Below are 15,256 nucleotides of genomic sequence, written 5' to 3' on the forward strand. Positions count from 1 at the left end.
CTGATTAGGTTGTCATTGAAATAATCTAGGCAAGAGATGAAGAGAGCCCAAACTAAAGTGGTAGCTATATGAAGAGAGTTTGTGTTGGTCAATAACTTGCAAGATTTGGTTTCTGATTGGATATGTAAAGTGAGGAATGCATTACCTCTAACCCAGATTACTGCAAGGCTACAGCTGGAGCAATTCCACCAACGCTCCCTCCGGTCAATCATGAGGATCCGATGGCAGGACCGTATCACCAACCAGGAAGTCCTCGACAGAGCCAACTCCACCAACATCGAAGTCATGGTCCTCAAAACCCAGCTATGATGGTCTGGACACGTCATCCGCATGGACCCACCACGAATACCAAGACAGGTATTCTAGGGTGAACTGTCAGCTGGACTCAGGAAACAAGGTCGACCAAAGAGAAGATACAAGGATCAGCTAAAGTCCAACTTGAAGTGGGCTGGCATTACACCAAAGCAACTAGAACTCGCTGCCTCTGACAGAAGCAGCTGGCGAACCCACATTAACCATGCCGCCGCCACCTATGAAGATGAGCGACGTCGACATCTTGCCACTGCGCATGAACGCCGACACCAGGCCACAAGCGCACCTCCCGTAACAACTGGTGTCCCATGCCCCATGTGCCACAAACTGTGCGCCTCAGCCTTTGGACTCCAAAGCCATATGAGGGTACATCAATAGATGAAACTGCACAAAGACAATAGTCATTCTTGGTCACCAAGAGACTACCACTATAGCTAATTGGTCTCTCTACTACAATTCATCTTCCACACTTTTTATTTAATAATAATACTTAAATTAATACTTACTGTCCATATATTCCACATATACTAGTTTATGAAATTATTGTCTACCTGTTAACTTTTAAGCTCCTTTCAGGGTAAAACTGTTTGATTTCTCTTCTTTGCATTTCCAAAACCTGGCAGAATACCTGGCCCACAGTCAGTGTTTATGGTTAGTTGATAGATGAATGCCCTTGAGAGTATAAAGCTGAGACACTTGGTGAATATTGGTGCCTCCAATAGAAATAAAAGAGTTTAGAAGAGGAAGATGGGTTCTTTTTGGATGTGTTGTACTTCAGATGTCTCCAAAATACCCAGTTTGAAATATTCAAGAGGCATTTAGTGATGGGAGTCTAATTGAAGCTCTAGGGAAGGAATGGCATTGGAGATACAGATCTATGAGTCATCTGCATAGAGATGATGGCTTCTGGAGCTAATGAGGTCACCAGAAAGAGTATGTGTGAAAAGAAGAGCTTTGAGACAAAACTTTGGGGGGAACATGCACATTTAAGGACCTGGTGAAAGGTTAATGTTAAGGAGGCTAAGAAGGAGCAGTCAGAAAATTAAGAGGAGAACCATAGAGAGTGTTGTCATGAAAATCAAGAAAGGAGAAGCATATCCATGAGGAAACAGTGATCAGTAGTGTCAAATGCAGAAAATGGGTTGAAGAGGATGAAGGGGAGGGTGAAAAATCCCATCATTTATAGTCAGATAATAGGGAACCAATCAATAATGAAGAAGTTGATGCTTTCATTAAAGAGATATGAAAGTTTAATTGGTGCAGTAAGGTCATGAATGAGGTAGGAGAGCACTGGATCAGAACACAATAGAATTGGCTTTGGTAGTAGAGATGTTTTAATTTTCTGTGACCAGAAAGGAGGAGGAAAGATTAGGTGAAAAATTAAAGGCCATTTTTGGGGGTTGGATTTTTAGGATGGCTCTGAAAAGAATTTAGTGCTCTGTAGAAGGGAGTAGAAGCTGAGGGTGAGTTAAGATGTAAAGTATACAAACCTGAGTCTTCCTTCATGATGATGAGATTTCTAGGGATTGACTTATGTGGGGGGTGGGGGATGAGGGCATGTTAATCAGTGGAATGGGAAAACCAAGTAGAGTTGCTGATGGAGAATGGAGTAATGAATAATCTCTAGTGTCACATCTAATTCTAAAATTTTTTGATAACTCAGGAAGTGAGATAAATAAGCTTTCTAGACTTGAAGTCTTATTTACCTAAAGATCAAATATATAGTTCAGAATTTATCCTTTTAAAAATATTTTGTGCAAAGTAGTTTGGAATGGAAGTTAATTAGGAATATGTTTTGCTACTTTACTAATATTTCATTAAGTTTTTAACATTTGGTTGTATATTTGAATTTTAATAGTTTATGGGATGCAGCATTCTGTTATGAAAAGAAATCTGAACTTCCAGAATTAGAAGATCATAGACTTAGAACTGGTCCCTTTAAGGTTATCTACCTAATTCCCTTATTATACAGAAGATTAAACTGAAGCCTGTGGTTACTCTGCAGTAAATGAGTAGCTCATTTCAGCCCTTCACCAAAATACTAATGTAACTTTAAGTAGGTAATCTCTTGAGCTTTGGTTTCATCTGTAAAATAAGATGATCACCTAGAAACCTTCCACCTCAAAAATTATATAATATGATAATGTCATTATGGTGTGCCTGTGGTATTTTTTTTTAACCCTTACATTCTTTCTTGGAATTGTTACTAAGTATTAGTTCCAAGAGACAAGAGCTATAAAGGACTAGGCAATTGAGGTTAAATGACTGGCCCTGGATCACAGCAGCTAGGAAGCATCTGAAGCCACTTTTGAACCTAGGATCTCTCTATCCATTGAGCCACCACCGTGTTATCACATATGTGGTGTGTCTTGTGGGAAAATGTTTCAGTTATACATAAGGAAAAATCAATATATAATTGAATATGTATATAAGGAAATTTGTTTCAGAAACAAACAGAATGGATCTTTGTAAATGTAATTTTCATTTTTATTGATGTTTTTTTCCCCTACACATTCATTTCTTTCTGTCCAGTGAGCCATTCCTTATAACAATGATTTTAAAAATTAAAAAAAAGTTGTTCAAAACTAACTTTTTTACCTTGATGGTATCTGACAGTATTATTACAGTATTATATATATTACAGAATTCCATACCATAATTTTTCCTATTGGTAATAAAGATCATAACTATACGATATCCAGTTTCATTTAACTCTCCTTTCTGTTTGTTTTTGTAGTGCTTGTACATCCATGTACCATCATTTTGTTTGATAATTCCCCATTCACTGACCATGTGGTTTGTTTACTATTCTTTGCTACTGTAAAAAATGCTGTAGTGAATATCATGTTAGACACAGGATGTTTCTCTTCAGGATATATGCTTAGTAGAGGGATCCTGGGGGAAAGGGTATGAACATTTTAGTAAATATGTATTTTTAATGTATTGTCCATTCTCATTCATAGGCTCTCTATGAAAACATGTTAGTGGAGCTGCCCTTTGCTGGTTTTTTCCTTTCAAAGTTGCTTGGGACAAGTGCTGATGTGGATATTCATCACCTGGCTTCATTAGATCCTGAAATGTACAAAAATTTGCTTTTCCTCAAGAGCTATGAAGGTGATGTGGAGGAACTTGGGCTAAACTTTACTGTGGTGAATAATGATCTTGGAGAGGCACAGGTAAGACTGGGACATTTGGGGTATCTCCTTTTTCTTCATAGCATAACAACTTAATGGTTATTTCCCAACCCCTATTGCCCATAGGCAATAGAGGACATAAGGCACACATTGAACACAACCATACTTGTGTAGTTCTCAATAAAGGTGGAGCCTTTACTATTTCAAAGCCACTAATGGTGGCTATTAATTTAGAAAGAAAGAAAAAAAATATTTTTATTTCATGATTTCAGATTGCTTTTGCTTCTTAAATTGGTTTGTGGAAGCCCTTCCTGAAATGTACCATATAAGGATCCTTAAAGAGAACTTCAAACATTTAGCCTAAAGAAGAGACGACCCAGCAGAAAGGGGGGAGGGGGAAAATGATGTGTTTTCCAGTATTTAAAGTCTATTAGAAGGAAGAGGAATTAACTGTGTTTTGCTTGGTCTGAGAAGGCAGGAATGGATGGTAAGTTGCAGAAAGGTAGATTTTTCTATAAAGACTCTAGTTATCCAAATAACCACTTTTTCAAATAATGGGAAAAGGGTGGATTATGTAAACTAATGACTAGTTGGCTTGATTCCTATTCTTGGCAAAATTCTAGAGCACATTAAGACTGTGACCACAAAGAAAACAATGATCCAATATATCTTCATTAAGAACAAAGCATAAACTTGATTTCCCTTTGTTTTTAACCAATAACGTATGTAGTAGATACATAGCTATAGGATACTTACATTGCAGGAAAGCATATAACAAAATCACTGGAAGTCAAGAAGACTTAAAAGGAGACATGAAAGAAAGGAGAGGCCAGATGGCACAGTTGTTCACAATATTCCTTTGATGTCTAGTGATTCTCTTGCCCTGAATGCTTAGCCCATAATTTCTCAAAGCCCCAGGAAGCTCTCGAAGCCTGAGTTGAAGAGCACATGCCATTCTACGTTGGTAGAGCAAGTTACCTCATTAAGAGTTAACTAAACTATTAAAATACAGGTCTAGTCTCTCTCCCCACCCTCTACTTTACAGATAAACTGGGAAGAGGGGGAGGTAGAACACAATAGTTGTGTTCAAATATTTAAAGTGTGTGCTTGTTTCAGTGACACATGTACTAAAGCAAGTATTTAGTGTGTTTTAATATGGGGAAAATACCATAGAGATGACTTCTTCTTGACCTTGGAAGCAGAATTAGGAGTAATGAATTTTCCCTGAAATTAGTCTTATGGTTCCTCTAGATCTTCAGTTTTCCCAATTTTTTATGCACTTTCAGTGTAAGTAAACCATTCTGTGGCATAGGAATTAACTGTTAATATTTTCTAATAGCGTATTATTTTTTTTAAAACAGCACTATAATTATGACTTATTTGTTATTGGATATGTATATCATGTCTTTTTCTGCTATGATTCACCCTAGTTTGGATGTCAGAAGACATGGACTCAAAAAACACTGAACAAAGCTATGGTCTCAATGTTAACAGAGAGGAAATTGCCCCTAGTAGACAATAAATGTTTATTGACTATCCTTTCTGTTGATGGCTATTTTCTGCTTAGTGGCACTTAGGGCCTGGAGTCAAGAAGACCCAAGTTCAAATCTAGCTTCAGATACTAGCAGTATAACTTTGCACAAGTCATTTAACCTCTGTTTCTTCAACAGTAAAATGAGTATAATAATAGCACCTACCTCCAAGGGTGGTTATAAGGATAAAATGAGATCATAATTATAAAAGTGTAGTGCCTGCCACATGATAGGTATTATTTAAATGCCAGATGTTATTAGCTGTCATTATTATACCTATCACTGCATATGTAGTATATTATACATGAAGCAAGTAAATCTGGATCCTTAGAAGCTATTGTTTTTAATTAACTTAAAAAGGAAATTCAAATGTACCACAAACGCTGGTGCATATGAACTTATTATTACTATGCACAGAAATTGAGAATACTATATTATATGAAGTGAATCTTGCACTGATATATAAATTAGGTAGTAACAGTTAACTTTTAAACAGTGTTAACTTTCTGACACCGGTTGAGTCATTTAAGCTATCAGTGGCCCCCCAAAACTTCTAAGACTATAATTTACAGAACTCTTGACTTTATGCATTGGGGAAAGAATCTCCTTATCAGTTTAGCTATTCTGATTTAAAAAATTAAAAAGCAGTAAAAAAATTTAATCAAATTTATTCATAGAAGTACATAGCTATAGACCTGGTTGAATAATTTTGCTTGATCAATTTAATAGAACCAATGAAAATGCTGCATTTAATCGGTTTTACATGTGATAAGGGAAAAATGTTTTTTTTAAGTAGTAATAGAGCAACTAAGTAGCTCAGTAGATACAGCACCAGGACCTGGAATCAGAACCTGGGTTTAAATTTGTCCTTAGATACTTCCTAACTGTATTACCCTAGGCAAGTAATTTAACCCCATTTGCCTAGTCCTTGCCCTTCTGTCTTAAAGTTTTAAGATAGGAAGTAAGGGTTTAATAAAAATAAAATGGGAGTAATCATTTGAAAATGAAGAGAATGTTATGTTCTGAGAGCTAGTTAAACATAAATATTTTTTAATTTAAAAAATTAAGAAAACATTTTAAAATTTAATTGATGTATCTGAACCAAAATTTCCCTTTAAAGTGGTAGTCAGTAAATTGAACATATTTGGAAATTTTGAAATGTCGTTAGTTATTCCAGGTGGGTTGTATATTGGTCAGACTGCTCTAATGTCCCTACTATTCTAAAGTTTCTGATTTTTCCCTTGTTGGTCTTTTTTGACATCTTAAATATATCTAGTTAGATTTGGTTACAAGACTTTTTTTTTATGAAGTGTTAGTTCTGATTTTTAGATTCCATTCCTCTTGTTTTTCAAGATCCCTTTGAAGATACAGTGTTCTACATAAGCCTTTATGGAATACTAGTCATTATTAATACCTAATTTTGTTTTAGACTTCAGTGTATTTTAAGAAAGTTTGGATCAATGCAAATTTCATATTTTCAGATGGTTCTACATATTCTTATATAAGCTAAATATATTTATGCCAATAGCTAAGATTCCTATAATGAAAACAACCAAGAACTTAGTTCCTTTATTAAAATTTGTTGGGAAATCTGAATTTGGTCAATTTTCAGATATATTCTTTGGAAGGCCTGGAGAAGAGTTTGAAAAATCCAATTGGGGATGGGGGTGGGGGAGGCGTGACTAAGTAGCTCAGTAGATTGAGAGCCAAGCCTAGAAATAGGAGATCCTAGATTCAGATATGGCCTCAGGGACACTTCCTAGTTGTGTGACCCTGGGCAAGTCACTTAACCCCCATTGCCTAGCCCTTACCACTCTTCTGCCTTAAAACTAATACACAGTATTGATTCTAAGGTAGAAGGTAAGGGTTTTTAAAAAATGCATTCAGGAAGTAGTTCTAGACTATTTCTGAGAATCTTCTTAACATCGAATAATTTCTCTTTCTGAAGAAGAAAAGCCTAGTTTCCTACCAAAGGACGAGACATAACATCAACTCATACCATCAACATTAGTTATAATAAAAAATATAACCATAATTTCAAATATCTTTATTAGAACATTTGCCTCTTACAGAAAACCCATCATCCCATCTCCTTATTTTTTTACAAAATATATATAAAGGCAAACCTTATACCTTCTTTAATTTCCTTAATGTGCCAGCCCTGCCAACTTAATTTGAAAAACAAGATGGTACTTAATTTCTTAGTCTTACCTACCTCATTATCATACTTCAGTGATATCTTTGGAGTCAAAAAACACTTTCCTCACTCATCAAATATCCTAAAACTTGGTAGGAAAGGGGAAATTTTCTTGTTAGAACTAGTCAGCATATATTACCAAATGTCAGTCCATCATGAGACTTTATCAGTTACTCTGAAGATAGAGAATTTCTACTATTTGTAAAGTTATGAAATTCGAAAGTACAAGTAGTTACTGACACCTGTTGTAATCTATCTTTGTAATCATAACATTCATGTTAATAGTCCACACATCCCAGGATTGATAGTGATAGTAATACTAAGAATATATATATATATAGTAGTTCTGTGAAACCGATACCAATGGTTATGTGATGTGATTAAATAGCCATACCTTCCCTTAAAAATCTAGATATATATTTCACTGGTTTGCTTTAAATAATGAAAATTCAATAGTGTCTGAGTCTGACATATTTTAATCAATTTAGATTTTATGTCATTACAATGATAAAGCATGATTTTTATAAAAGTAGTTTTTTTAAGTGATTTAGTTATTTAAATAATTAAGTTGTGACCTCAGCATTTAATTTGAGCAACCAATTTTATATTTATGCATAACTCAGGAATGGTTGTGGCTACTGAGACATAGAAACAGACTGCTTTTTTAAAACCTTGTAATTTTTCCAGCTGCTCTGTTAAATTACTTTTGCCACTGCAATGACTTGCTAATTGCATTTTTCCCATTAATATAGATTGGTTACAACAAAAGATAATACCGAAGACTTTTTCCATGCTACATGATCATCTCTGCCTTTCATCTATATTCATTAAAGTTGAATAATTACTGTATTATGAATATAGTGGCTGAAGATATGAATACTGAGGCTCGCTATAACTTATAATCCAATAACATTTTCCTCAGTATTTAGCCAATACTTGTTTTTCTCTCAGAACTATTAAAAATATTACAGAGTACTGAATTGAATGTCAGCATTAAATTCTTCCATCGGCAACTATTGCATAGATCTTCTATAAGGTTCTTTCCAATAGTTTTTATTTTAAACTTTTATTGTGCCATGTGATTTCCAAGGCAGTAGTGACAGTGGCAGATAACTAAATTACCCAGAAAACCTGAAGAGTATAAATTTTAAAACACATAACTAGTTTTTAATTTATCATTGCTAATAATAATAATCACCCTAATGAAAACTTAGTGTATAGTCAATTTCAGTTATTCAACTGAGCCATATTTTTCTTATAAGAGGTTAGTTTAGCCTTACAGAACTTAAATATTTTCTGTTGTTGAATAAGTTGTAACCAAATTTCTATAAAACTGAAGCTTAATAAGTGAAATAATTTTAATGGAATTTTTTTTTTAACCCTTACCTTCTGTCTTAGAACCAAAGGCAGAAGAGCAATAATGACTTAGGCAGTGGAGTTAAGTGATTGTCTACGTTCACATAGCTATAAAGTGTCAGATTTGAACCAGGGGCCTCCTGTCTCTAGACCTGGCTCTCCCAGCTGCCCCTAATGGAAGGTAGTTTTTGAGATTTTGTTAATATCCCTTGTTTTTACATCCCCTACATTTCCACTTATATCTCTTCCCATAACAAGAATTTTTAAAAAAATAAGAATAAAGTTTAAAAAAAAATAGCAAAACCAAACAGCCTCCAAAAAAAGAGAAATCTATCATTATATTCATTGTTCCAAACCCATGGAGAGGGTAGTGCCTTCTCATATCTCTTCTTTGGAGCCATGCTTGATCATTCTTAATGTCACAACTAGTGTGATATTTTGTGATGACTGTTCTTTTCGTTTACTTGTTGTGTTGTTATATAGTATGTTGTTTTCTTGGCCCCAAGTGTACTTCATTTTGCATCAGTTCTTATAGTCTTCCACACTTTTCTGTGTTTAACATGTTCGTTGTCATATATAAAACCCAGTGGAATTGCACGTCAGCTATGGGAGGGGATTAATGAGAGGGGAGGGCAAGAACATGAATCTTGTAACCATGGAAAAATATTCTAAATTAATTAAATAAATTTTTAAAAACACATTTGTTGTTATATTAATAAGTTCTATTATATTCATGTAACACATTCTTTTAAATTAAATTTTAATCATTCTTGTATCAGTAGGACATCTAAAATACTTTGTTTCTACTTTTTTTTAATTTTTGTAGGGAGAAACGTGCTACTACAAATAATGCCTTAAATGCCTTAAAGAATCTTTTTGCTAATGACCTCCTTACTTGTGGTATATGCCTAGTAGTGGAATTTCTAGGGCAAAGGATATAAACATTTTAGTCCCTTTATTTGCATAATTTCTTAAATGCTTTCCAAATTAGTTGTACCTCTTCATAATTCTACCAGAAATGCATTAGTGGATATGTTTTCATAACCCCTTCTAATTCTTCCAAGCCTGCTCTGTCATGCCATCTCTTATTTGTTTTCTTAATGTTTAAATTTTTTTTTAAAAGATTTTATTTTAATTACAAATTTCCACATAAGTTTTCCAAAGTCATGTGATACATATTTATCTCCCTCTGTTCTTCCCAGAGCTGACAAACAATTAAATCTAGATTATACATTTATCATCATGCAAAACAGATACCCAAATAAGCAAGTGATAAATCATATGTTTTCATCATTCCTATTCCAACAGTTCTTTCTCTGGAGGTGAATAGCATTCTTTTCTCATAAGTCTCTCAGAATTGTCCTGGATCATTGTTTTGCTGTTATTAGCAAAGACTATCGCATTTGATCATTCCAAAGTATTGCAGTTACTGTGTATAATGTTTTCCTGGTTCTGCTTATTTCACTCTGCATCAGTTCACATAAGTTTTTCCAGCTCTTTCAGAAATCATCCTGTTCATCATTTCTTATAGCACAGTAATATTCCATCACCATCATATGCCATCTCCATGTAAAAAGCACCTCCTCCTCTTCCTCCAGGACTCCCCCACTGTCTCTGTCAGCTCTTATACGTGAGCTATTGCCTTTGCCAGACTCATCTTCACAACATAACTCTGCCTATTGCAGCTCTCCTTTATTTGTTGTCTTCTTCCTTTCAAATATAAACTCCTTAAGCCAAATAATTGTCTTTCTTCCTTGTAGTTACTACATTCTCAGTTCTTGTAATAGTTCCGAGAATACATAAAATACTTAATAAATGTTTTATATATCTACTTATCTATCAAAATTTTGTTGTTAATCATTCAAAATTGTCTGACTTCTCCTGACTCTTAGACCATGGCCCTCCAATACTGTCCTTGGAGTTTTCTTGGCAAAGAAACTAAAATTATTTGCCATTTCATTCTCCATTGGATTCAGGGGATAAATGGCTTGTTCATTCACCTAGTTAAAAAGTGTCTTGAGGCCAAAATTGAACTCGGGTCTTCCTGACTTCTGTAGTTATGTGGTTCAGTGGAGAGCACTGGGCTTAGAATTTAAAATATTCATCTTCATGAGTTCAAATCAGGCTCAGATATTAATAACTTTATGACTTTTGTTATATATAATTTCCATCAGGGAGTATAATAAATAACTTTTAAGTGTTTGCTTGATTATTCAGGGTCATCTTCCTGAACATTAATTATTGTACAAGTAATACTACAGAAATAACTTCAAAAGTCAGTGAAACTGAAAAAATGAGTGAATCATGTAGAACATTCCTTGTCTTTTTGTTGAGCATCTTCTCAGCCTTCAAACTGTCCTGTAATTAGTATGCCTTTAATATGGTATGATGAGCAATTAGAGCTGTTTTCTGCTTATAACTTCTCCCCTTTATGGCATCTGTCTTTTCTCCTCCCCTCCCCATTTTCCCAGTTACTTCATAGCATTCCTACTAGTGAAGTTTGGCTTTTATGGTCTTTGTTAATCTACAAGAACACTTGCTGAACTAACTCATTAAATCTTGTTTTGTGTAATTTGGGGGTCCTATGCTATTTTTATAGTTGAGCTTTGTATAAGAAACTCTTTACTTCTAACTTTGTGACCTATAGGCCCCATATTCTCTCATGGTTGATGCTGACTGACCTCCAAGTAAATAAAATATTGCTACATCCTCTTATCTTTTAGTTGTTTGCAAAATGATATTATGATTATTTTCCCCTCCTCATGTCCAGAAAAAGAAGCTATAGTTACAGATAATCAGATTCTAAGTTCATTCTTTTCACTAAAAATAAAAATACTATTTCCTTTTCAGGAAGGATTTTCAGAATTCCCCTAATTCTCTACAAATTCATTTGTCCATTCATTCAACAAATATTACGGTTTTATTAGACCTTAACTATTCTAGGCACCATGGAAGATACAAATATAAGTAATATTTGAACCCAGCCTTTACGTTTTCCACATTGGTAATCATTGACTTAGAAGACATTCAGTGATTTTTTAAATCTTCTGTTTAAGATTTTTGATAGAATCATAAAATGCTAGAATTGACAGGGTTACCTCATGACATGAAAAAGAATAATGTAGGAGGCTGAAGTCAGACTTTGAAGGGACACAGAAGAGTTTGTCTTTGATTCAAGAGGTAATAAGAAGGAAGCAGATAGAAGGAACAGTGGATTGTGCACCAGACCTAGACTCCAGAGGACCTGACTTCAAATCTGAACTCAGACATTTCCTGGCTGTGAGACCCTATGCAAGTCACTTAACCCCATTTGCCTAGCCCTTATTGTTCTTCTGTTCTAGAACCAATTAGTTCTAAGACAGAAGGTAAAAGTTTTTTTTTAAATCCATTAAAATTATTTTCTGATCTTAGAGTTGTTACTAGAGCAGAAAGTTAAAAAAAATTTTTTTTTTCAATGTAATAAGGAAACTAGGTTTATTGACTCTGGGAGTCAGATTTGTGTTTTAGGGAACGTTTCTTTAGCAATTATATGGAAGGTGAATTGGGATGAGACATTGTAATATATCTCAATGTCCACTCCCTTTAGTTCCTTCTCCTAAAATTTTTGTTAAGTAAACTAATTAATATAAGGCCTGTCTCCACCCCCAATTTCTTCTTACATTGTGATCATTCATTTGAAAATATTAACTTATTTTTCTGGGAGACTAGAAGCTTTTACTCATAGAAGGGAAGGCATGGAAGAAAAACTATTCAGGCCATAAAATCCTACTGTTGGGGGAAAACACAACTGGATCTCAGTTACTGGAGACTTCAATTGCTAGATCCTTGAATATAATAGTATTTAGGGCCTAATGGGCCCTAATGGGGAAAAATCTGGCATTAGTGTTATTCTAGAGTGGCTGCCCTTGAACTGGGTACATTTTAGGCCTGCTAAACTTTCCATCTTTCTTCCCCAGAAGTGGGTGGGATTATTGTGTCCTTTTGTCTACAGGACAACTTGACCCCACCCAGAAGTTATGGCTTTTTGTAAAAAATCATTACAGAATTCTGATTTTTTTCCCCCATTCTTTTCCTCTTTTTTCAGCAATTAGAAATAGGGGAGCATAATAAGGGCCAATAAACCTCTGATGTATGTCCCTGTAATCAAGTGAGATATCACTTCCAAAAGAGTACCACAAATACTTGATAACTAATAAGGATGATTATATCAGAGCGTAGCTTTGTAAGGTCCTTTCACTAGGGCACAGAGGTCAAAAGAAGAGGACAAAGGAAAATGAGATAGGAAACTTGACTGTTGTGTACTGGCTATAATCTAGCATCAAACGTAATAGACTACCTCAAAGGTTAGTCAAATGATGTTTTCTCCCAAATGCAATGCAATAAATTGAAAGCAGCAAAAAAAAATTCTTTTGTAATGTGACAGAGTGGGTATATTCATTGCTTGGAAGAGATTTAGATCTTTTTACACAAATCTCTTCTACATTTTGTGTATTGAAATTTCACCCTGATGATGATAACTTCCATGTTCAAAGAGCATATATGCTTCTTCAAATGAGAAAATTCTTTATAGACAGAGAAACCAGCTGTAAATCTGATCCCATACAATTTGCCTTCTTGAGAATGCTTGTTGAGAGAACTCGTATTATAAAACTATATTATTGCCTTGCACCATCTAGTGGTATTAGTTGAATGTAGAATAAAATCTTTACATCTATTAATTCTGTAATGAATTCTCCAAAGCTATTGCTAATAGAAATATTTCATACTCTTACATCTAAAATAGATGAATTTATCTGTTTAATAAGAAGTAGTCTAGAGGTGGGGGGGGGGGGAGAAAATGATCTTTGTCCAATGAATGTTTGGAAATGACCAAATAAAATAATATTTAAAAAAATAAGTAGTAGTTCCATTAAAACTATGTAAATATTAGAATATTAAAAAAGAAAAAATAGGATGTTACATTTTACTTCTTCATGTAGATATACAAATGAATTTTAAAAGAATGACAGTGCAATGCAATAATTACATTAAGCATTCTATTTAATTAGTAAAATGAAAATGAAGACATTCTTTGTCACAACTAATAATAATCAACATCAAAGTCAATATTTATATAGTATCTAGTATATGCCAGGGACTGTACTGAGCATTCTTGAAATATTATGTCATCAAGAGGTAAGTGGATAATAAACTATAATACTCCAGATATTTGAAAAGTTGAATAACTGGAAATTATTTGGCCAGTTTATATATTTACTCAATTAAGTATCATTTGATAAATGAGACTTCCCTTCAAAAAACTTAGCATTGATTGCCAAGATTATATCATATAATTTTTTGTTTTTCAAAATCTTTTTTGGAGAAAAGATTCTTTTTTCTTACACTTTTTGGTTACTTGAGTTCTACATTTGCTTGTGTTAACATTACATAATATAAACTGTAATGCAAGAACATTTCCTTAAGAAAAATGTCCACCTTTTGAAGTTGAAAGTGTTATATTGTTATTGAAAAGATAAGAACAAATCACAGTGACTTTACAAAATGGTCTTGCCTATGTGGAAATTTATTAAAATAAAATACTTTTTAAAAAATCTTAAAATGGCAGGTTAAAAAAAATGGCCCTGCCAAAATGTGATAGAAGCAATCAAAAGAAACAATGGATTTTTGAAGTTTATGTTCCAGAAGTCATCCGACTTCCTCATGAAATACTTGATAGCAAAGTATTTGCTTTGGGTAACTTTAGTACTAGAAGTAGCATTTTTCAAAGCCCTATCATCAGTATTGAAACTGACATTTATACCCTACAAAACTTGAAGTATTGGTGATAATTGACATTGTATGAGCATGAACTATTAATTTGTGGAATGCCTTAGACAAGTCAATAAAATTACAATGAATCTTTAAATGAAATTGCGGACAGTAACAGTTTTTATAGGTAATAGACATTTTGGTTCTTTAGAGGGTCCACATAAGCTAGAATGAATAATTGGTGATTAAACATATTTTTAAAGTATATTCAGATAATTAGAAAATAAGCTCACATTCTCAAATGTACTTTGAATGTTGTTAATATATATGTTAATTTTTTTATGTTTATAGGTAGTTGAACTGAAGCTAGGTGGAAAGGATATTCCTGTTACTAGTGCTAACCGAATTGCATATATCCATCTGGTAGCAGACTATAGACTAAACAAACAGATCCGACAGCATTGTCTGGCCTTTAGACAAGGTCTGGCCAATGTTGTGAATCTTGAATGGCTCAGAATGTTTGATCAGCAAGAAATCCAGGTATTGTACTTGTTGTCTATAAGAAAAAAAGATGGTTCCACTCTGATAGAAGAAGTTTCTTATTTCTGCCCTAAACTTAAACATTTAAACTTGATATTTCAGGTGTTGATTTCTGGTGCCCAAGTGCCCATCAGTTTAGAGGACCTCAAATCCTTCACAAACTATTCAGGTATTTTATTATTACTCTGTGTAAGGGTTAAAAGGGGTTTGTTTTTTAAAGAGTTGGACTTCATATTTTATGAGTGTGGTCACCAGTAATTTAATTAATTCCATTAGATTTTATTTACAATTTATTTACAAAATGTAGAAAGAGTGAAGCGAGAAATCGGAGAGATATCTAGCCTAAACACTAATTAATTTGCTCCTGGCCCCTAGGCAGAGAGTTAGTTCTTAGCCAGAGGAGCCTATGCCCTTGGAGCCAAGGCTCTGGGAATACA

The 15,256-nt window shown here is 34.0% G+C and overlaps 1 protein-coding gene across 4 annotated transcripts in view; it reads left to right on the plus strand.

Moving 5' to 3' along the window:
* The window catches only part of UBE3C (ubiquitin protein ligase E3C), a 183,893-nt gene that overhangs the window by 149,587 nt on the left and 19,050 nt on the right, over positions 1-15,256 (plus strand). For all 4 annotated transcript variants that reach the window (XM_007504677.3, XM_007504678.3, XM_001364910.5 and 1 more), the window contains 3 exons: positions 3,276-3,488; positions 14,631-14,819; positions 14,922-14,988. In XM_007504677.3, the coding sequence (XP_007504739.1) occupies positions 3,276-3,488; positions 14,631-14,819; positions 14,922-14,988 (469 nt within the window). The remainder of the gene's footprint in view (positions 1-3,275; positions 3,489-14,630; positions 14,820-14,921; positions 14,989-15,256) is intronic.

This window comes from Monodelphis domestica, chromosome 5 (genome assembly GCF_027887165.1).
Source record: "Monodelphis domestica isolate mMonDom1 chromosome 5, mMonDom1.pri, whole genome shotgun sequence".
In the NCBI taxonomy this organism is placed as follows: domain Eukaryota; kingdom Metazoa; phylum Chordata; class Mammalia; order Didelphimorphia; family Didelphidae; genus Monodelphis; species Monodelphis domestica.